This window comes from Rosa rugosa, chromosome 5 (genome assembly GCF_958449725.1).
Source record: "Rosa rugosa chromosome 5, drRosRugo1.1, whole genome shotgun sequence".
NCBI classification, from domain to species: domain Eukaryota; kingdom Viridiplantae; phylum Streptophyta; class Magnoliopsida; order Rosales; family Rosaceae; genus Rosa; species Rosa rugosa.
The window spans coordinates 9,539,552-9,561,821 of NC_084824.1; the positions used below are offsets into that span (position 1 = coordinate 9,539,552).

General features: G+C 38.4%; 2 protein-coding genes and 4 non-coding genes across 6 annotated transcripts; 1 reads left to right on the top strand and 5 right to left on the bottom strand.

The window, feature by feature from the left end:
- Nucleotides 1-445: 445 nt before the first annotated feature.
- Nucleotides 446-3,922, top strand: LOC133710251 (protein SIEVE ELEMENT OCCLUSION B-like). Its single transcript, XM_062136271.1, has 7 exons — nt 446-1,040; nt 1,171-1,299; nt 1,463-1,914; nt 2,003-2,103; nt 2,197-2,336; nt 2,453-2,944; nt 3,038-3,922. The coding sequence occupies exons 1-7, from the start codon at nt 504-506 to the stop codon at nt 3,686-3,688; spliced, it is 2,502 nt and encodes an 833-aa protein (XP_061992255.1). The 5' UTR covers nt 446-503; the 3' UTR covers nt 3,689-3,922.
- Nucleotides 3,923-4,124: 202 nt separating this feature from the next.
- LOC133713205 (small nucleolar RNA R11/Z151) lies at nt 4,125-4,210 on the bottom strand. The gene has a single exon (XR_009847874.1). It is a non-coding gene; the product is annotated as a small nucleolar RNA R11/Z151 (small nucleolar RNA).
- Nucleotides 4,211-4,309: 99 nt separating this feature from the next.
- Nucleotides 4,310-4,407, bottom strand: LOC133713266 (small nucleolar RNA Z157/R69/R10). Its single transcript, XR_009847932.1, has one exon. It is a non-coding gene; the product is annotated as a small nucleolar RNA Z157/R69/R10 (small nucleolar RNA).
- A 67-nt stretch (nt 4,408-4,474) lies between these two features.
- On the bottom strand, nt 4,475-4,618 carry LOC133713217 (small nucleolar RNA snoR137). Its single transcript, XR_009847888.1, has one exon. It is a non-coding gene; the product is annotated as a small nucleolar RNA snoR137 (small nucleolar RNA).
- A 1,996-nt stretch (nt 4,619-6,614) lies between these two features.
- Nucleotides 6,615-6,686, bottom strand: TRNAT-UGU (transfer RNA threonine (anticodon UGU)). The gene has a single exon. It is a non-coding gene; the product is annotated as a tRNA-Thr (tRNA).
- Nucleotides 6,687-13,458: 6,772 nt separating this feature from the next.
- LOC133710455 (protein JINGUBANG) lies at nt 13,459-15,215 on the bottom strand. The gene has a single exon (XM_062136521.1). The coding sequence runs from the start codon at nt 14,945-14,947 to the stop codon at nt 13,640-13,642; it is 1,308 nt and encodes a 435-aa protein (XP_061992505.1). The 5' UTR covers nt 14,948-15,215; the 3' UTR covers nt 13,459-13,639.
- Between the last annotated feature and the right edge of the window lie 7,055 nt (nt 15,216-22,270).

Consider the following 22,270-nt stretch of genomic DNA (forward strand, 5'->3'; position numbering starts at 1 on the left):
AAGGTCCGGAGGTCCGACCCTCTAGATGTAGAAGGTAGAACAAAGTTAAGAATCCAAGGACAGGATAAAAAAGAAAAAGAGCTTTAATGAAACAAAGATAATACAAGCAGTACAACTAAAGACAAACTAATGAACTATCTCAATCTAGCAATGAACAACAACATGTGTGCCACGATGATCATAATTAAATAGATTCCTGGAGTAAGAATATCAGAAGCTACGTTTCGTAAAGGTGAGAAAAGATTTTGAATGCTGGAGAATATTACATACTCAGAGTAAAGCCCCTTAACTAAATAAAGAGAGTATTTATATTCTCTTCTTGCACTTTTCATGGTTTAAAGTTTTATACCCCAACTGAAGCAAGGTAGCAGAACAGTGGTTTTTGCCTGTTTGTTCCATACTACGTGAGCTATATATAGGCCATAGCTAGCTAAGTTTAAACCACATCTTGCAACCAACCAGAGAAGCCTCACTTACAGCTTAACCTTTTTCTGGAAATCAAAATGGCCCTTCAACCTCAAACCCCTAGGGTCAACTTTCAAACCGCCCTTGCAGCACCTCGTCAAGACAACCTTGCAACTCAGAGTGCCGGCCTTGTACCTCAAACTGCCGGCCTTGTGCCTCAACAAACTCCCGGCCTTGTGCCTCAACAAAATCCCAGCCTTGTGCCTCAAAGTACTGCCCCTGCACCTCAAAGTGCCCCTGCACCTCAAAGTGCCCTTGTGCCTCAAACTAGGGCGCCCGCCACTGTCCTAGGCCGAGGAGGAGACAACTACCCGGGAAGAGGAGGAGACAACTACCTAGGCAGAGGAGGAGACGGCTACCGTACTACTCCAGCTACTCAGCTCGGTAGAGATCGTCGTCAGTATTCAGCATCATCAGATGACAATACATTGACCAACCAAATTCTGATGACTGATAGATCGCATGAACGTCCCTACGATGTGCCTCGTCTATCTGTCAAGCAGGTTCTCCAAACAATCGAGGCCATTCTGGCTCGTGTCAACAAACCACTTGACATCCATGGCACTGTTGTTCCGGTATGTATGATCACTTGCTCTTAAATGCTGATGAGTTCATATATGTAATTGTATATAAATGATTTATCTACCAGTTTAGTTTGCGAGGTTGCTAGTGAGTATATCAATTGTGGATTTGTTTGTGTCTTAGGGAGGTCTCGTACCTGCAACTGCACATGTGGATACTTTGGAACATGAGAAGGCCATCCATGCTAGCCTGAGTAGCCTCCAAGACAGCATCGATGTTCCAACCAGCATTCTTAATGAAATTTCCAGCGAGGTCTGCATTCAATAAAACTATTTATACTGCATTCGCTTTACTGATTCACCGATCACATTACTGACAGCATCTCTCACACAAGTAGAACAAGAACTAGTGGTACTAAAGCTAGTGTTACATCTGCTCTTACTGTTTGTTGATTGATGTCCACCTTGACATACAGATACTTAGCAAGTCTCTAACAGGGGTAGATGCAAGCAAGACCACCATGGATATTTTAGAGAGGGTCCAGCACTACGATTGGGACGAAAAGGTGGTGCTTGCCTTGGCATCTTTTGCGATCAAAGATGGTGAATTTTGGCTTGTGGCTCAGCTTTTCACCACCAACGCACTGGCCAAAGCCATCGGACTACTGAAGCAAATGCAAGAGATACTAGAACGATCTGGGACTAGTTTAAAACCGAAGTTTGAAGCATACAACAATCTGGTTAGAGCCGTGCTCAAGGTGACCAAGATCATTGTTCATTTACAGGACCTTCACCGCGACCCCCACTTAACTGCTGAAATCAAAGCTACATCTCCCACTAATCATATCCCCACTGCTGTTTACTGGACTGTCAGGAGTATAGTCGTTCTTGAATCACAACTTTTAGGGATCACTGGCTCTGATCCAGAGTAAGTTCCTCTATGTCTACACCAGTAAGTATACATTTGACAATGAATGATTCATTACTTAATTTCCATTGTATTTGATTTCTCATAGGTACGTAACAGAGGCATGGGAACTATCATCCTTGGCACACAAGCTCGAAAACATATACAACCATCTTGAGGAGAACCTAAACAGACTCTATCAACTCATTCGTGAGTGTTAGCTAATCAGATGTACACAGTGTTATTAAACAGAATTCCTATTTTTTTGTGCCTAACCAGTTATGTTCTCATGGTGAAATGCAGAGAAGTTCAGAGATGAAGAAGCATTCAATGCAATTGCACGCATCTTAGAGTCACCACATATTGATAACTCCAAGCCTCTGAGGGTTTTGTTTTACAAGGATGACCAACCTGCACTCTATGATGGCTACAACAAGAAGAGGGTTTGCTTTAATATCTCAATCAATTTCTCCACTATCCCCAAAAAAAAGAAGAACAAAAAAACAAAATGTACATGTATATCTATCTATCCTCATTTTATGTAACTGAACTATGACAGGTTGACATTGATGTGCTGAGGAGGAAGGTGGTGATACTGATGATTTCAGACCTGGACATCACCCAGGAAAATGAGTACCTGATTGCTCATCAAATGTACTCGGAGAAACGCCAGTTCCCACAAAGGCCAGAGAGCCAGTACGAGATTGTCTGGGTTCCAATTGTGGACAATTGGACTGAAGCCAAGCAGCTGCAGTTTGAGGAACTTAGAAATGGCATGGAATGGTACACTATCTACCACCCTTCGGTTGTGTCTCCGATTGTGGTGAAGTACATCAGGCACCAGCAGAAATGGAACTTTGTGAAGAAGCCTCTGCTTGTGGTGATGGACCCTCAAGGCAAAATAGTGCACACCAATGCTGTTCACATGATGTGTGTTTTCGGAAGTGCAGCATACCCTTTCACAAGCAACAGAGAGAGATTGCTCTGGGAAGAAGAGACCTGGAGGATTGAGCTTTTGGCAGACGCCATCGATCAAACTCTACTTAACTGGGTACGTAAAAATTGACAATTCACATCGGCTTTATATCAGACTGCTGTGCATTTTAAACATTTTAAAATGTTACATACTTTGTTTCGTTTGCAGATTTCAGAAAGGAAGTACATTTGCTTGTATGGCGGGGAAGACATTAACTGGATCCGAAGCTTCACAAGGTCTGCAAAAGAAGTTGCCTTGGAAGCTGGTATCGAATTAGAGTTGCTCTATCTTGGCAAGAGCAAGCAGAAGGAGCGAGTGGCCAGGGACATCATCCGTGTTATTAAGGAGGAGAGGCTAAGCCACACCATCGACTGGAACCTCATTTGGTTCTTCTGGGTTCGTCTTGAGAGCATGTGGCAGTCCAAAGGACAGCTTATGAGTGAGCTGTCCAGGGCTAACTTCAGGGACGATAACATAAAAAACGACATCATAATGCAGGGGATTGTGTCACTGCTGAGCTTCGGTTCCAGCGATCGGGGGTGGGCTCTGATCGGGCTTCCTTCATCAGACATGTCCAAGGGTAATGGGGATCACATGTTGAAGAGCATGAACGACTTCAAGATTTGGAAGATTAGGCACAATGAGACGGGCTTCACACCTGCACTGAATGAATATCTTCTTGGGGTGTACAAGAGCGCCCCACATCACTGCACCAGTCTCATACTGCCTGCAACCGGCATCATGCCTGAGACTGTGAGCTGTGCCGAATGTGGTCGTCTCATGGAGAGGTACGCCATGTTCCGCTGCTGCACTGATTGAGGTTGATCATCAACACCACCGGCCATGCTTCATTCCAAAGGTGCATTGGCTTGGATTTTCACTATAAACTAGCAGCTTCTGCAGCTGCTTCTACTATACTACTATGATAATAAATTCAACATCTGTAGGTCCTTACCTCTTGTGGTAAAGGAGCCTATTCCAGTGTGTGTTTTTGCTTATTGTTACAATTATATTACAATGAATAAATTTCAGTATTCATTTTCTTTTCAAATATATGGATCACCGTTTTCTAATCTGATGTTCTATAATGGCACTCTGTACCTTGGTCATTACTGGTCAGTTAGATTGACAATGCCATATTGCCATTGATATCATTACAGAACTTCTTGTCTACTACTAGTCCATTTCATTTAAATTGCACAAAACATTGCAAGTCGTTTCATATCCTTTAGAATTATGAAGGAAACACAAAATTGGGCTTCAGTGTGTGTAACGATCAGATCATTGACACTAAGATCTCACTGAAATCCGCTAAGATAATTAAATTTTCATCATACGCCCCATTTATATGTCGAAAACAATAAATCACACAAGACTTGAATACTTACAAAACAAAACAGAGACATTAGCATAGGAAAAAAGTGCCTTCAAAAATTGGTTTTGGGTGCTCAGACAGCCAAGGGTTTGTAATCAACTTCTGGGTGAAGAACCCAGATCATAAACTCTAGTCCACAAAAAAGCCTCATCACTGCACACTTCTGGATGCAAAATTCAAACATCAGAGTTACAGATTCAGAATTTGAAAAATTTGGTGAAGAAGATAAAACATGTACCAGGAGACAGGTAACACAGTGCAAGCAAATATGCACGGTGCTGTTTAATACTGGCAACAATATTACTCTATGCTTTGGAAACTTGAACATCCCCAACCAATCGAAATTAACAGGGAGTTCACCATTATAAAGCAACAATGATATCAAACAAAAAAAAAACCCAAAATTGATTTTATGAGAAATTATCTCGACCTCGACCCAACAAAAAATTTACCCAGACTACGAACAATAATGCGTAGCCGGTTTTAAGAAAATTGGGTATCGATCGAAGGTTAATATACGCTTCCGTTGACACGTCCCTCTGGATTTATAGACCAGCCGATGAACGTAACGCCTATCGAAAGCGACCCAAAAACTACGAATCAATTCTAAAACCCTAGAGCAAGTCTCTAATTCGAATACAAAAGAGATGAAGATGCAAATGCTTACAGGAAAGAAGAGCGGCGATGGGGTTCTGGGGTTTAGGGGTGAAGCTATATAGTGAAATGCAGAGGGTTTGGATCTACGAGAGAGCCCTTTTGGTTTTGTAATATAACGAAAATGCCACTGTGGGTCTGGGCTTTTCTGCATATGTGTAAAGATGGAAAGGGCCGGAGTTAGATTGTGAGGATGGGTTTGGGTTTAAATTCCGGGAAATCAGCCCAATGAGTTCATGGCTGAACCAACTTTCATCAGTAAGCTTCATCAGCAACTGTACCGGTTACCATCGGATCGGTGACCAACTTTCTTCAATTTTTGGCTAAACTAGTGAAGTAAGTTTATGATTCGAACCGTGCATTTTGTTAGAGAGTCTTTAAGAGTTTTTCTAAATGTACCCAGCAAATATTTAAGTAAACCCAACAAACGTTTTACACCCAACAAAATCATAAAATCTCTAACTACACTAGACTAGTTTTCCGATAATACCCTTATTTCAAATCCAGAGAAACTTTATCAAGATGAAGATTGACAAACCCAGCAAACTCTTCTCTCCTAAGATGAAGAATATGAATTCTATATCTACCTTCCAAATGCTGATATGTTGATTTTCGAGCTGGGCCTTTCGAGTTTCAATTGGAGAATGAGGGCAATAATCCAAGGAATATCTTGGGGGAAATCATATGGCACAAGGACACAGAAGTCACGAGGGTATACGAATCCTTAATTTTCCATACCTTCTCATTTTAGCATCAATTCCACCTCTCCCAAATATATTCATCTCCCTCATCTTCTTCACCAACACAGAAAACCTAGCTCCTTGTAAGCTGACCCCAATCCTCCATTTCCCAAAACCTCCGCCGCAGCTTTTATCAAATTTGGCAACCCAATCGTGTCTCCTTGGTCATTTACCATCAACAACTCATTTGCTACATTCTTCTTGCTCTGCGAACCCTTCTTAGAATTTCCAGCCTTCTTGCTACTACCCGACCTTGACGATGCGGCCCGTCGTCTCTTTTGTCTAATATTTGCAACTTTTTACTTGGTTTTTGGTGTTAAAATTGGGGGTTTTGAGGTCTTCGAAAGACCCAATTGGAGATAGCCGAGAAATTTAATCAAATAATGTGTTGTTGAGTTTTTGTGTTTATGATGTTGGTGATTTTGATTGCTGATTTTCAACTCAGAAGAACAAAAGGGGTTGCTGGATTTGTTATTCTTCATCTTTGCTGGGTTTAATTAAAAATATGGGTATTATCGGAAAACTTGATGGTTGAAAATGATTTTGCTGGGTGTAAAAAATTTACTGGATATACTTAGATATTTGCTAGGTACATTTAGAAATACCCGTCTTTAATCATCCGACTTTTGGAAGTTTTTCTTTCTCGTGTTTGGTAAGAATACGGTTGGGAATTACTTTAACTCCTTTTATGAAAAAAACCAAAATAAATCTTATTTATCTCGTCTCAAATCCAAATTAGAACATGTCCACTTTAACTCTTAAATCATACTATTTAATCAAGTATAGTGTCCACTCCCATTATCAACCCCCATTATCTTTGTCCATGTCCCCAAATCAAACGTGGCCAAGCCCAAGCTCATTGAATGACTGAAGTTTTTAGATCTGTAATGTCTAAAATCTAAAATAAACGATGGGTTCATTAACTTCAATCCGTTTAATTTGCGGTTGGCCAAGATTTGTAGAATAAAAAAAAAAATGCCCCCATGCAGGATCGAACTACAGACCTTCAGTTTACAAGACTGACGCTCTACCACTGAGCTATAGGGGCCCGTTGCATCACTGTGCCAACTTATCTTAAATATCGGTTATTACATCTAGGGATGGCATTTTAACCCACGGGTAAAAAAATTAAACTATATTTATTTATATACTTGTTATTGATGATTCTTGGAACTTGCAGAGTCGACTTTTGAGGTATATATGATTTCTACTCTTTTTTAGTGTTGCTGTTGTATTACTTAGCTACTGAAATGTATATTTGTCTTGTATTGATATTGCTTAGTTACTGGAATGTATATCTGTCTTGTACTGATATTTAAATTTAAATAGTATATGAATAACATGTATATCTGTCCTGACATTGCCATTTGATCAATGATAAATATATGCACGTGCATGGCCCTTGTTTCTTCAGATAATGGTACTGCTTATTAACATTGATAAATTTGTATATACAAATTTGTTAATCATGGTACTTGTTTTGATTAATATAAGTTCTAATAAGTAACTTACTGTTATACAGGTTTGTATATGTTCCCTGTCCACATGATGCAGATACACTTCATAGGGTATTGATGGAGTGTTTATATAGTTGGAATATCCATCGTAACTTATCAACGTTAACTGTGGATAATTGTACCACTAATGATGCCATGATTGAATTACGTCTTGTGACTTTGAGATCAAATTCATTGTTGGTTGGTGGCAAGTTATTGCATATGCGTTGTTGTGCACACGTATTGAATTTGATAGTTAGGGATGGTTTGGATGTAATTCGGGAGAGTATTGAGACCATTAGGTCTAGTGTTGCTTATTGGACCGGTGGCCCAAAGAGAGAAGAAACGTTTGCTAAGGCAGCTCGCCAATTGGATGTTGCATGTAATAGGAAGTTGATACTTGATTGTAAGACGAGATGGAACTCCACATATTTGATGTTGCAGACAGCATTGGAGTATAAGACAGTGTTTCCAGCTTTAAAGACTAGGGGATATAAGGATGTGCCAACTGAAAATGACTGGAATCTCGTGGCAGTGATTGCTGAAAAGCTGCAATTGTTTTACAAGACGACTGAACTGCTATCTGGTACCAAGTATCCCACAGCCAACCTGTTATTCCCAAAGATTTGCAACATTAAGTTGGCTATATCTAAGTGGCTTGAGTCTGACATAAATGAAGTGGAAGAAGTGGCAAAGAAGATGGATGAAAAGTTTGTCAAGTATTGGAGCGTGATTGGAACAATTGCGGTTGCCACTATTTTAGATCCTCGATATAAGCTGAAGTTGATTGAATTTTACTTCAAGCAAATTTATCCTTATAGAGCTGCATTGGAAATTGAGAGAATCAAGAGGCTTGCTTATGACTTGGTCAAGGAGTATAATGCATGTGCTGTATCTCACGTATCTGATAACTCGTCCATGTTTGAAAGTTCAAGGCCAGGCGATGATGATTTGGGGGATGATAACATGGATGCTTATGATGCTTATGTTTTTGACTCTAGCAAGGATAATGACAAGTCTGACTTGGATAGGTATCTGGAGGAGGCCGTTTTACCGAGGATAAATGATAAGGAGTTCGATATTTTATACTGGTGGAAGACAAGTGGGATGAAATATCCTACTTTGTATAAGGTTGCTCGTGACATTCTAGCTATTCCTGTATCTACTGTTGCCTCAGAGTCGACATTTAGTACTGGTGGAAGGATTGTGAGCCCGCATAGGAACCGACTTCACTCAAACACAGTGGAGGCTTTAATGTGTGCTCGTGATTGGATGTGGAGTGAGATACGAGATGCTCCTAGCACATTAGAGGATGATGTTGATGTTGATGAGGAGTCTTGCCATGATATTGATGATGATCTTACTCTACTTCAGAGGATGCAGGGCGACATTGATACACCCAGAGGAAGAGCACACTCTTCACCTTTATTTTAGTATATAGGATTTAGATATTAGAATTCTCATTTTGTAATTTTTTTCTTCTAATCATTGAAGTTATTTACTAACTTAACACTAAAGTAGAAATATTCAGATAAAAAAAAAACAATAATGTAGTGGTAGATGTTTGAAGCAAGTATAACGAAAAAAAATTATAAATAAATATAAAAAAATTGCCCATATTGAATACGGGTGAATGTTTGTAGCAAGTATTTGTCAAAAAAAAAAATAGTAGCAAGTATTTAAAAAAAAAAAAATACTGCCCAAATTGAAAATGGGTAAATGGGTGGGTATGGGTTTTACTCATTTAAAAATGGGTGGGTAAATACCCATACCCGCGAATTATTTGATGGGTATTATCCATGGGGTATTACCCGCGAATTATTATTGAGTGGGTAATACCCATCGGGTAATACCCAATGGGTACAAATGCCATCCCTATTTACATCCTCACAACAAAAGTTCATTTGATAATGAAGCCCTTCACCGCATTCTTTTTTTAAGCCCTCCTTCAGTAATTACAGAGACACATATAGATTCAGAATACTCTCCATAATTCATGACAGTGTAAATACTAAATACAAATTAAAGGATCGATGGTTGAATTAGTACCGTTGCTTTTCTCTTCTTCTCTTTCTTTTTTTTTTTCTCTCTCGTTTGGACTGATCGATTTGGTTTGACCTTGGATATATGTATCCAAAATCATGTGTTTCTTTTTCATTGTCGCTGGGCATCTACTATATATCCTTCATATCATAAGGGAGATTGTTGAAGACAGCTAGCCCACGATTTCACAAAAATGAAATGCTTTGCTTGAAAGAGACTGTTACGGTGTTACCCTAAAGAACTAGAACACACATAAATAAAGCAGCCTGCTTGGAGTTGGGACCTTATGCTTGTGGATAGGTTCATAAGATAAGGGACTTAAAAAAAAAGAAGCATTATTTCTATTAATGGACATCCTACCATCATCGATCTACCAATATAACTCCATTTGAAGCTATTATCCCGAGCCTACGTAAATATAGAGTATAATATATGCAACTATTAGTTAAATTTAATGGACCAAAAAAATGTGACGAAAAGTTGGAATTGAATAGATTTGTAGGTGATGAACAAGTTCGCAATTTGGATTTGCAAGTTTAGTCGTAACTCGTAAACTGGCTAGGAATTCTGTGATGCATAGTGGTCAATGCATGAGCTCGGTGTCGATACTAATGGTGCACCATCACTATAAGCTAGAACCAAAATATATTCAATTATTTGAAATTTTCTAGGGTTTGTCGATCTCCTGGATTATATATTAGAATGATTGTCTTGTAGTGACGACATCCCAAGCAATATGTTGAGGAGGAAGATATAAACTTTGGAAATGTAGCTTGTTTAAAGAGCAAGCTGTACCTACTGATCGATATAATGCAGGCTACGTATCCCAAGTCCCAATCACATAAATCCAATTAATCAATCAAGACTTGAGCAACAATCAATTAATAAGCTAATGTTATTAGTTTCGATCAAAACCAGTATAAATCATGGGCCGCCTTCGATCGTTTAGATTCTTAATTTTGCCACCAAGTCATTTTAAATTTTTGGATTGAACAAGCAGAAACGATAAAATATTTACAATTAGGGTGTCTGCTAACATTGTACTAGAGGAAAACTATATCAAGAGAAGACTAAACTGAGATTGATGAACGACACTAATTAATAAACTGGATCGCGTGTAAAGCAAAATTGTCCAACCACCACCACAGTTTTAAAACTTCAATAATTAGTGTAATTACGTGCAAGTTAATTATAATATGTCCAATATACTAACTTAATCGTATCCCCCAATGTAATCAATTCTGTATAATTACTTGAAAATTGAAACAAATCAATCCGTAATGCAAGGGACATGTAAATCCATTTGCATAGAGTATGTTCTGTAAATCTACGATACTTGCATAATGAGACCTCTGCTTTCGACATCGATTGCTATCATTCAGGATGAGATGGAATAACCGAGATTGAAAATTTTCTATATGTTCAATCAAGAAAGATCGATATCATATCTAGACCCATGGACGTTTTTTGTAGATATTTGAAATTTGCAAATACCTCGTTGTTGTAATTAGTTGCGCATGGACTTGCAAGCTATGCATTAAGGCTAGGGTTCAGTCGTCAGTTAGTCAATAGTATGGAGTACTGATCTGCCTGGTTGGTTGCATTAGCTACCAGAATCGCTCGTCATCCTGACGAACTGCGACCCGGATCGCACGATCCAAATCTCTTGCAACCTGTAGCTCGACATTATATTATGTCTTTTCATCCATATTTTCAGCAAATTTTAGTAAGTTAATAGGTAGGAAGAGAGTACTCTCTTTTCGCAGTTAATTATAGGAAATCAATATACATGTCACCATCTCAATGGAGTAGGTATACAGAGCTAAGCTTTCTCTGATTTTTTTCTGAGATATTTATGTAATCAGCTGTATTCTAATAAAGTCATAATTTCCAGGAGCAATATCCATAAATTGCAGCACGTCATTCAAGCACTGATATCGATCTCTGAGCTAATTAAGAAACAGCAAGTCCAATTTCATGGAATAATATTTTTGACTATATCTGCTTAGCTGATGAGTTCATGAACAAGAAGAAGATAAACCAAATGCACATATAATATTTCCCAGTGATTTTTGTTTAATGCCATGCCCGCTTATTAGATCTGCATTTACCATCACCATCAACTCAGCTTAATATATAATTCCACGTACAACCCTGTAGTTCTTCTTGATAAGGTTGATGTTAGAAGTTAACTAATTAAGATTTGGCATACGAGTGATACGACCTAGATTTTTGAGTTGCACTACAGCTATTCGCAGCAGTAACCCAGTTACTAAGTTAATGAATATGGGTTTTTTTTTTTTTAAAAAAAAAAAAAAAAAAAAAAAGTAAATGAATATGGGTGGCCGGGTGGGGGGGGGCGGTAGGTTCTGGATTAGTGTGATATTCCCAAGTATGAAGCTTGAGAAAGACGATGGATTGGTTGTTAAGTACTAGATAATTGCTTTGTTAGCTGATTAAGCGGATAATCACATGGGGTTCACAAAGTGGATCTTTGTCTTCATCTGCTTAAGAGTTTGAATCTCTTCTCTAATCCATTAATTAGTCAAATATAAAATCAGGTTGAAAACTTACCTTCTTCTAATTTATAGTCTGAATAAGAGAGCCGGCCGTATAATGTGGTTTTGACTTTTAAATTGGTAACTAAATGCAAGTTGTAACCTTAACGAGACAATGTTGTCAATTCACCCCTAGATAAAATGTCTTCACAACCAGACTAAATACTAGTTGGCATTAATTCTACAATTACGCACATAAATTTTTCAGTTTGAAAATATTTTCATTAACTCATGATAAATCGTTACTTTTTTTTTTAGTTAAGTCGTGATTCGCTATTTTTCTGGAGCTTAAGCTACCATTAAAGCAAAGAAGATTTGATTTTGGACGAATTGAATGATATATTACATTTTACAACCCTATGTTTTAGCTAGGCTTCATTTCTCTCACGATTTCAAGCTTTAATTTACTTTGTAGAAATATTGTCAAAAACATTGACCTAAAGGCTTTCTCCTATAGATTTGAAATGCTGCCAACTTCTTAATTTTGATAGATTATTAGATAAGGGTGTTTCTATTTGTACCCATCAAATTTCTATGTAGACCCAGCAATTTTTTATTTACCAATATCACCCTTGTTCAAAAAAAAAAACTGCACATTAATCGTCATTCGTCTTCCTCATACTTGCCACCGTATAATTCACCCGTTCTCCTTAGATCACTGGTCCTCGTCATTCATCAACTAAATAATCCAAAGCAAGAACTTTGATCTTCTCCAAAACGGTAGAGAAGCACTTGAACTCTGGTCCTTTCTCTTAAGTAATGGAAACATCTAATAAAATTTCATCATTCATGAATGATTGTGGAATGTGGACAAATCATATGGTAAATTGCAGAATTTAAATATATATATATATATATTATATGATATAAATCAACATATGGAGGGGAAGGTGAAGGTAAATTTAGATTACTCAAGGTGTTTCGTCTAAGAGATTATCAATGGCAGATTTAGATTAGTCAAGGTGCTTCATCTAAGAGATTTATATATTGCTAGTTCAAAATCTTGGAATTTTTTTTTTTTTATATGGGTAGCCTCCAAAGGAAGACCAAAAGAAAGAGACGAAGCCAAGATATGGAAGACAAAGCAACAATTATCAATGGCATAGAGAAGAAGCCCATAAAACCATTGTCAGAAAGAAAGCAATTTGTTTTTTTCTTGTGTGTTTTAATTTAGGGTTAAAACAAGGGTAATATTGGAAAGTTGTAGTCAAAATTTGTTTTGCTGGATCTATTTAGATATTTGCTGGGTACAAATAGTTAGACCCTTAGATAATTAACTAAGAACACAGTACTCTTGAATCAGAAAAATCAAAATGCCCTCTTAGAATTTATAGAGGATGAATCGCAAGATTTCTTCAACCATACTAGTCCATTAATCTGCAATTGCATTAATGATCAAGGCTTAAAGACAACGGTACTGGCCCTATTTATTTTTTATTTTTTTAAAAACACGATAGTGTGAGACTGTGAGATAAAAATACAAAATTGTTACTACTTTTAGCAATATTTTAGCATGAGTTATATATTCAACGTTTAGACCTCTTCTCTTCTATATAACACCTAAATATAATTGAGACTATGATCGAGACCAGAAAGATAGAACTGGACTTCATAGTATTAGGCCACTAAACCCACTGTTACGCTTTCACATCAAAGTGAGATATAGGCCGGATAGCTGCAACCTATCACTCTGCTCATAGTCAAACTAATTAAACAACCAATATTAACAACAAAAATCTTCATCAACATCCAATTACAAACTATTCAATCCGATCAACAAACCAATACCACTATGCTAAGCACCCTCCGAGCAATCATATTCAAAAACAAAAACAATCTGAAAATGATTGCACTACTGGGACAGAGTACTCCTGTACGTGTTGCAAAACTCTCAAAAAAACTAATCATAACATCTTCTGTTCTTTAATCGCCTCCGAAACCGACACGTGCCACACCTTCACCACTCCATCTAAACTCCCACTCACAACCGAAACGACGCCGCCGCCGCCACTCTCTCCCGTAACCGCCACCAGCGCCTTCACCGGTTTCACGTGTCCCTCCAAAACCCCCAAACAGCAATAACTGCCATCCTCCCCTCGCCGCCACATCCTCACCGTCCGATCAGCGGACCCACTCAGCAGCAAATCCCCGACGTTGAATAAACACAGTATCGCCTTACCATGCCCCCTCAACGCCCCCGTAACCGCCATGTGGTTCGCGCTGTCCTCTCTCTCCCACACCAGGATCGAACGGTCACAGGCCCCCGAGAACAGCACCGATCCGTCGTCGTTTAGAGCCAAAGCGTTCACCGCCGACTTGTGCTTCTCCAGCGTCGCCACCAACACGTGGCGCTTCTCGTCTTGCGGTCTCCCCCAGACCCGGATCCGACGGTCCGCCGACCCGGTGTAGACGGTCCCGTCCTTCGCCACCGCCACCGCGCTCACGGCGTCCTCGTGCGCCTTGACGGACTCCACGCAGCGGAGGTTGGAGTCCCGCCAAATCTTCAAGGTCTTGTCCCAGGAAACCGAGTAGACGAGGCCGTTGTTGACGGCGATGCCGGTAACGGCGTCGGCGTGCTGGATCCAGAGGCGTTTCACGTGCCGGCGTATGCTGACGTAGTTCTTGGGGAGCGCAAAACGAAGCAAACGGTCGTTGACGGTGGGGAGGGTGGTTAGGAGTCTGTGCCGTTTACCCGGGATTATCTCCCAGACTTTGATTTTACAGTCCTGGTGCGCGGTGAACACCTTGCCGTCGGAAAACGAGACGGACTTCACGGTGCCCGAGGAGGGATCGTGAGCGTTGAATGAGTCGAGGTGGGAAAAGTCAGCCTGATCGTAGACGTTGATTTCGTGGCCGGAGGCGGCGTAGAGGCGGTTGTGGTGGACGGCGAGGCAGGTGATCGGGAGAGAGGAGGAGGAGGGGGTGGGAGTGAGGGTGGTGAAGCAGAGGTGAGAGACGGAGAGGTTTGGGGCGTCGAGTTGGGAGATGAGCTTCTGAAGGGAGGGGACAGATGGCAGCGTCTGGAGGGAGAGGTTGGAATGGAGGCTGGTGCTGCAGGTGTCGCTAGTACTGGAGGAGCTGCTGGGGTTATCGGAGGAGCTGCTGGGGTCGGAGACGACGTGTCGTTTTTGGTATGAGGGTCGGGGTTGGGGGATGGAGACGGTGGATTCGTGGGAGGAGCATGTGGCGGAGAACCACGATCGGAGCTTCATGACGGGGTTGGAGCTGAGTGGAGCTGTACGTGGGTGTGGGGTTATATAGAGAGAGAGATCGGTGGTGCCACGTGGAAGGGCGAAAAGACGAAAAGGGGATGATGAGTTCAAGATCCGAGGTTAAGAGGAAAGGACGCATTCGCCGGTAGGGGCATTTTGGTAACTTAAGTGGGGATGGTGGGTCCAATTTTGGGCAGCTTTACAGAGCGAGGGTTAGTGTAAGAACGCGTCTGGGACAAGAAAGGGAACGCTCAACGCTGGGTTATGCCAATTGTCATTTGCTTTTGGGGCGGGAAAGAATAAGCTTTTAAGCGTGAAGGAGTAAAGAACAAATCAATGGTAGTTAAATCTTGGTGCGCTCGCCTAGAACCAGTTGGCTAGCTTGTCCATGCATGAGCGAGTGAGCTGTATGAGCAGGTATCAGGTGCATGAAGATGTGATTGATACTTTTTTTTTTTTTTTTTTTTGTGTGAAAAGAAGATGTGATTGATAATAGGTAGACTGAAGTGACTGCGGAAATTGATTTCACGATATTCTACTCATGATGAGCAGAAGATTTATATTGCTAAATTAAATTATAAACGCGCGAGATGTATAATTAAGTGAAATTGTAACTTGCGTTGTATAATTATTTGACTTATGATAAGATACATGCGATTATTGCGTACACCTACACTTTATCCGGTGGTGATCAGCTTTTCGGTCTCTTTGGTATTTTAATTTCCAGTACTGTGACCTTGGTTGTGTGACTATGGGTTGAATAATTCATTCTCATTTCTACGTTTGACGGAGCTCTTTGATTATACACGGTTAAGATGGCCAACTTCTCGTTGCATTACCTTTGAAGACGGTTCAGATGAGTCGCGTGGTCCTTGCTATGATGATTGCAATGCTAGCTAGCTAGCTGGATTTGGTCAACCAATATATAGCCATATATAGTTTAGGTAAATAAGGAAAAATCCAAAAACATTAGTCAATCCAAGATCAAACAGAAGACAAACCAGCTAACGAAAATGTGAACCGAAGCTCTTTAGGTAGTGGAGAACTGCGTTAGTTGATAACGACTTGAAGCCTTGAAGGTTTATTTCACAAAAAAAAAATTATTGAATTTATTGTTTACCAGAAAAAAAAAAAAATTCATTGCTTTTTGAGAAACTACAGGTAAGTTAATGAACTGATATCATTACAGTAATAAATTGTCTGATATGTTTTTTTTTTTTTGGTGAGAAGTGAGGATCAATAAAGCTGCCTCAAGCTAGCCCAGTGGGCTGTGAAAGGAAGTCTGATGGACATGCCCATACAGAAAATTACAAAAAACTTACAACGAAAATTAATTTTCCCCTGGGCTCTAAGAGACCCAGATTAGAAAATTAATTCATATAACAATAACAACTACAACTACAACAAAAGCCTGATAAGAGGCCCCGCCCACAACCGAAACCCTAGATATTGTCGTCCAGATTGCGCCGCGCCGAGGAGCCGCCTGAAACAAAACACCTAAAAATTGTCTGATATGTTGGTTGAAGCCTTCATGTATGACATTTATTCTATTCAACTGAACCTCCCCAAGTCTCAAAGCAATAGTCATTATTGATACCTTTCGTCAATGTTTGAAACTTGGGATTGAACGAAAGTCACTATACAAGTACACAATCAGAAGAAAAAGAAAAAGTCACTATACCTGGAATACCGATCGAGTATGAAGAATAATTTCTTAATGATGCTTTATTATCAGCTGACTCATTCATTAGATGTTGATAATAATTAATTTACCACTTGCACAAGTATATAGTTTAATTAGTACTAATCTATTTTGTAGTTATGCTTACGGAGGTTTCATATCATATTTCAGTTGTTTGACGGCAGAGACAATGAGACATTGATATTTCAAGGCATTGCTTAATGCTTATTACACAGGCTACAAAATCTAGGTCAATAATAATAAGGATTAGAGTCCCCAATATATACAAAACCATGATGCATCTTTTTGGTTCCGTTTGGATCGTATTGTTCGTTCATCTTGATAGTTAAACAACCAAACAAATTGGTCTTGTTGGCAAATATATGGCAAGAGAAGATAAGCACAATATTGTCACTTATTAGTTCAATTTTTTTCTCTTGGAGTAACTTTCCAAACAAAAAACAAAAGTTGTCATACCGCCAGAACTCAGAAGTTTCGTGTATCTTGAAAACATAAGATAACATAATGGGAGGTACTATATGACATTGTTGATAAAATGTACTATTTGACAAGGTATTTTATTAAATTTAATGGTATTCATTTTCATTTGTGAAAGTGACTTCAAATTAAAAAATAAAATTTCTCAATAATTATGAATCCTTTGGCACTTTTTACCTAGCAAGTTGATTTCATGTATCTATAATAATCCATATTATTATTAAGAGAAGAGAGCTTGTATTATTATTAAGAAAAGAGAGTTTGCTCTCTATAACTGATTTTTTTACCAATTTACCCCTTATATTTTAAAATGGTTTGAATCAGAAATAACCAATTGGGATAATAAAGTCAATTAATAAAATAAAAAATAATTAAAAATAAAAATTAAATTAAATGTAGTGGAAACGTGGTGGGTGGAAACTCCCACTATTTTTAACTATCTCCCCAGTCCCCACACACTCTTGGAAAGAAAGAAAAAAAGGAGGGGGAAAAAAAAAAACTAACCTTCCTATCCAACTATATGCATCTCTTGCAACATGGTCATTGCTATTAGAATAAATATAGTATTCTTGCTAGGTTTTGGTCATTACAAGATCATTGGATGAAGTTAAGTATTTCCGGTTCTAGCAAAGTGGATTCCTTACTCGTCTTCGAGCATAGAGATTTTGCTGGAAAATTACAAGCCTCTTGCTAAAACAGGATCAACGAATGTCCACTTATAGCTTGGCATTAGAAACAAAACTAATTCCTTTTCAGTTCATGCTCGATCGATGATGTTCTATTTGGCCTATATATGCATAACGATGAATTCAAAACAAAGAATATGAAAACGTAGATAAACCGCATCACGTCTTCTTTGCATTATATTAACTATTCTAAACTTGAATTGTCCCCTCCAAGTTGTGCAGATTATTCATTCTGATTAATACATCTTAAGAATGTTCTCTGGCCTTTAGACTACGACACCTAATGGAATGTAACTATGTAACTAACAAAGTTGAAACTGGGCATCGAAGCTTATGATGAGAATTCGTATGACGGCCATCTCTAAGATCCCCTCCTTTCATTTTAGCAGCAGACTAGCTCGACGATGGGGCGCGTAGAGCCATAGAGAAAGAAAAGAAAAATAATCAATGATTGGGCCAAAACACGTTTATGAGGTATCAAGTCACTTTAGAAATTTACCCCAACTAGAGCCACGTATTGAAATAACAAATGTCAAATGTTGATTAATTTTCAAGAATCGTCAACCGTCGACATAGATTGATCTCCTTAGAAATTTACCCAAATGTCATGTTGTTAGAGCCACGTACTGAAATAACAAATGTCAATTGTAGATTAAATTTCAAGGATCCTAAACCGTCGACATAGATTAATCTCCTAGCCCACCTTAGAAATTTACCCCAATGTCATGATGTTAGAGGCAGAGGCACGTACTGAAATAACAAATGTCAACTGTAAAATGAATTTCAAGAATTCTCAATCGTCGACATAGATTAATCTCCTATCTCCTCGAGGTTAATACAAGAAGCATAGCAAGAACACGTTCTTTCAAGATTAGAGAAAATAAGAAAACTATATTACATGTTTGATAGGCATATCCAACAGAGTGACTAAACTCAATTTTTAGAACTATTTTTGAAACAAAATTTAACTCCAACAGACTAGTTGTCTCGCTATAGCTAAGTTAAATTTAACTTTAGCTATATTTAGCGACAATCAGGAATAGCCAAAGTAAAAGTTATATTTTTCTCTTCTCTTTTTGTCCACATGTCAATTTATGATTCAATAAAACATATTATATAACTCACAAATAGCTATTATTGCTGGAGCAAAATTGTTCAATCAATAGCTATATTTCACAACTAGTTAAAAAGGAAAGTGTATTGTTGGAGATAAAATTTAAGATTTACATTTTAATAGAAGACATCATGCCGTACATTACTAGCTAAATCTTAAAGTCTACTTGTTCTTTGTCGTCTACAAAGTAGCATTTATACTAGTTGATATAATGCTTCAAATGGATATTTTATATTTTGTTTTTGAGAAAAAAAGAGAGAAAAGAATGGAATTCACTCTACACACCCCATCTGTTGAGCTGGTAATGTACGACATGACTCCCTTGCTTTTATTTGAAGATAAAACTTAAGATTTACATTTTAATAGAAGTCTTCAAAACTTAAGATTTACATTTTAATAGAAGATATCACGTTGTACATGCTAGAATTCTAGGTATGAATCTAAAGGAGGAAGAAGAAGGTAGAAAAAGAAACGCAGAGGAAGTTGAGGACTACATTTTGACTGGAATATCTGATTACAGTTTTACAGCAAAGTTTTCTTTATATACTAAACAAACACTATTACTATGCTACCCTTATCACCCCCCCTCAACCATATGCTTGGGGTACCAAACATGATGGTTGGAACACATGAATTCCAAATCCACAGTTCATCTTCTGCAATGCTTGTGTGCGCTGTGATCAGTTTGCTGCAATACATCCAATCTCATCCAAGCCTTGTGCTACTCCTACCAAGCCATTCTCAACTTGACAATTTCTCATTCACAAAAATAAACCAGCGACTTTGGCAACAATATCAACAATCACTTCTTTTGGTTTTTAAAGTCAAACCACAAGCAGCCTTGCTTCAATTCCCACTCATGTCAATTGACCAAATCATTGCAGCAATGGCCATTGTCCAACATCTAAAAAAAACACTCTGACCAAGCCAGCCAGGCCACAACTTCTCACTTTCAACACCCCCAGCATCTTTACATCTTCTATCACTTTCCACAATTATGACAGTACAGTCCTAGGAAATGCCTATAGCCACAGCTCGGAAGAATATAGGAAAGAAGAAGAAAAAGAAGGCAAACGAAAAATGATTGGTAATTGTATAGAATTCTGATCTTGAATTTGTGAATGGTAATTGCACAAAAGCAAAAGAAAAGCTGATAATGAACTGAAAAACAAAGGAATCTCATGGTATTTTGACTGGTAATTGTACAGAAGTGAATTGGAAGAAAAGTCTTGAAGGAAATCGAGAGGAGACTTGTTAATTGTACAGAATTGGTTTCAATGGTAATTGTACAGAAGAAGATTGAAGAAATGCAAAAAACAAAACAAGAAGGGAAAGGCTGCGACCCAGGACAATTGAATATCTCCAATCAACATATGAATATATTTCACAAGAGCACCAAAGCACATCATATCAACCTTATAACACAAAATACCATCACTTAGCCAGACTGAGTTGATGACCCAGGTAATAAGGTAGAAAAAGAAACGCAAAGGAAGTTGAGGACTACATTTTGACTGGAATATCTTATTATAGTTTTACAGCAAAGTTTTCATTATATACTAAACAAGCACTATTACTATGCTACCCTTATCAGTACATTACTAGCTAAATCTTAAAGTCTACTTGTTCTACAAAGTAGCATTTATACTAGTTGACATAATGCTTCAAATGGATATTTTATATTTTGTTTTTGAGAAAAAAAAAAAAAGGAATTCTATATGATTTATCTCAATTATTTACTAATATTCATTGGATTTTCAAATTGAAATTCGCAGCTAGGTTTCGATCTAATATATTGCGTAAGAATTATCGCATAAGATCAATTTTACTTTGGTCAATACATTGCATCAATGGATGATCATCGCTCCATATCAAACCCATTATCTTTACCCTAGAATTCCTTCATAGGGTTTCATACGAAGAATTTATGCCCCGCGAAGTTAGTTCCATGCATTAGTATTTCTGTTGCATAGGCAACTTTGTTATTCCGTTAGTAATACGAGCCATACCTTTAACTCAAGAACAAAAACAAAAATTCTAATTTGAGTTGGGGGGTGACAAAACTGTAACCCTTACCCTAAGGCCATGTTTGGTTGGTGGAAAGGAAAGGAAACATTTTCCTTTCCTTTGGGAAAGTGATTCCTTAGGGGGGGAGGAACCAATTTCCTCTACTTTTTCCTTTCCTTTGGGAACCACTTTCCCTTCCTTGGCTGTCCCAAACGCAGGAAAGGAAAGTGTTTCCTTTCCCAATGCCCAGATTCCACCAACCAAACATGGCCTAAATTTAAACTAGATCCTAAACTCTACACCCACCATACACCCACCATAGACACTAAACCGTACATCCCAGGTCTCCAACCCCTAACCCGAAAAGCGCAAAATGCTAAACCTCTAAATTATCTGAATACCACAAAGCCCACACCAGACACCCAATTCTTAATACACAAAACAAACTAACCTAAAAACAGATACATGTGAAACATGAAGAATTAGTTTGTAAGGTTTCCAAGGTATGGTTTTGATTCTAGATGGAAGTACTCTCTGATCTTGTTTCCTCTCCCTTTCCTTTTCCTTGCCCTATGTGCACCAAACTGATATTCATAACTTTCCAGGGGTAGTGTCATCTTTCACACTTGTGCAACCACGGAATATTGGACCTTGCTCAGCCTGCCAATTGACACTAGTAAGCTCCGCCATTGATCAATTAAATTTCTTATGCTTTCAAACTCCATGCAAGAATTACAACTAGCTAGCTTTGTGCAGTGCCTTCAGACCAAAAGAAACAAGTCAAACAACCAATATTCTTCATATTCTAATTCAACTCATGTCTCTGAGGCCTCACTTTTTAGTATGTAGCAGGCCTTTGCTTAACAAAAGCTATTTGATCTGTTTAAAATAGAGGATTTCTTTCAAGTGAGGCCCAAGGTGATTGAGGTCTCGTAAAATCACCAACAATAACCCAAAATAATAAAGGGCGTTGCTAAATGAACTAGGCAAATATCTAGAGACATCTTCCCTCTCTCTCTCTTTCTCTCTCACACCACCTCTCCAAATAAAACATGATGTCATGATTCTTTATAACCCTGCTATAGACTATGATCAACCTCTTTGGTAATGATCCAGTCCAGGAAATTTTCTTTAGCAAACCGTGCAGTGACTGCAATCCATTAGTTGTTTTTAAAAGATGTATTTGGTTCACACATTTGTTTTTTTTTTTCTTCGTTCCTTTTTAATTTCTCTTATGAGTTTTGTTCAAACTCAATGCAACAATTACAACTAACTTTCAATCTTTGTGTAGTGCCTTCAGACCAAAAAAGCAATCAACAATTATGGATCAACTGATA

What these genes read in the sequence shown, in the direction of transcription:
- LOC133710251 (XM_062136271.1), top strand. Translation starts at nt 504, where the DNA reads ATGGCCCTTCAACCTCAAACCCCTAGGGTCAACTTTCAAACCGCCCTT. An exon ending in ATCACTGGCTCTGATCCAGA is followed by an intron (nt 1,915 to 2,002) that starts GTAAGTTCCTCT and finishes GATTTCTCATAG; the next exon opens with GTACGTAACAGAGGCATGGG. An exon ending in ATGGCTACAACAAGAAGAGG is followed by an intron (nt 2,337 to 2,452) that starts GTTTGCTTTAAT and finishes GAACTATGACAG; the next exon opens with GTTGACATTGATGTGCTGAG.
- LOC133710455 (XM_062136521.1), bottom strand. Translation starts at nt 14,947, where the DNA reads ATGAAGCTCCGATCGTGGTTCTCCGCCACATGCTCCTCCCACGAATCC.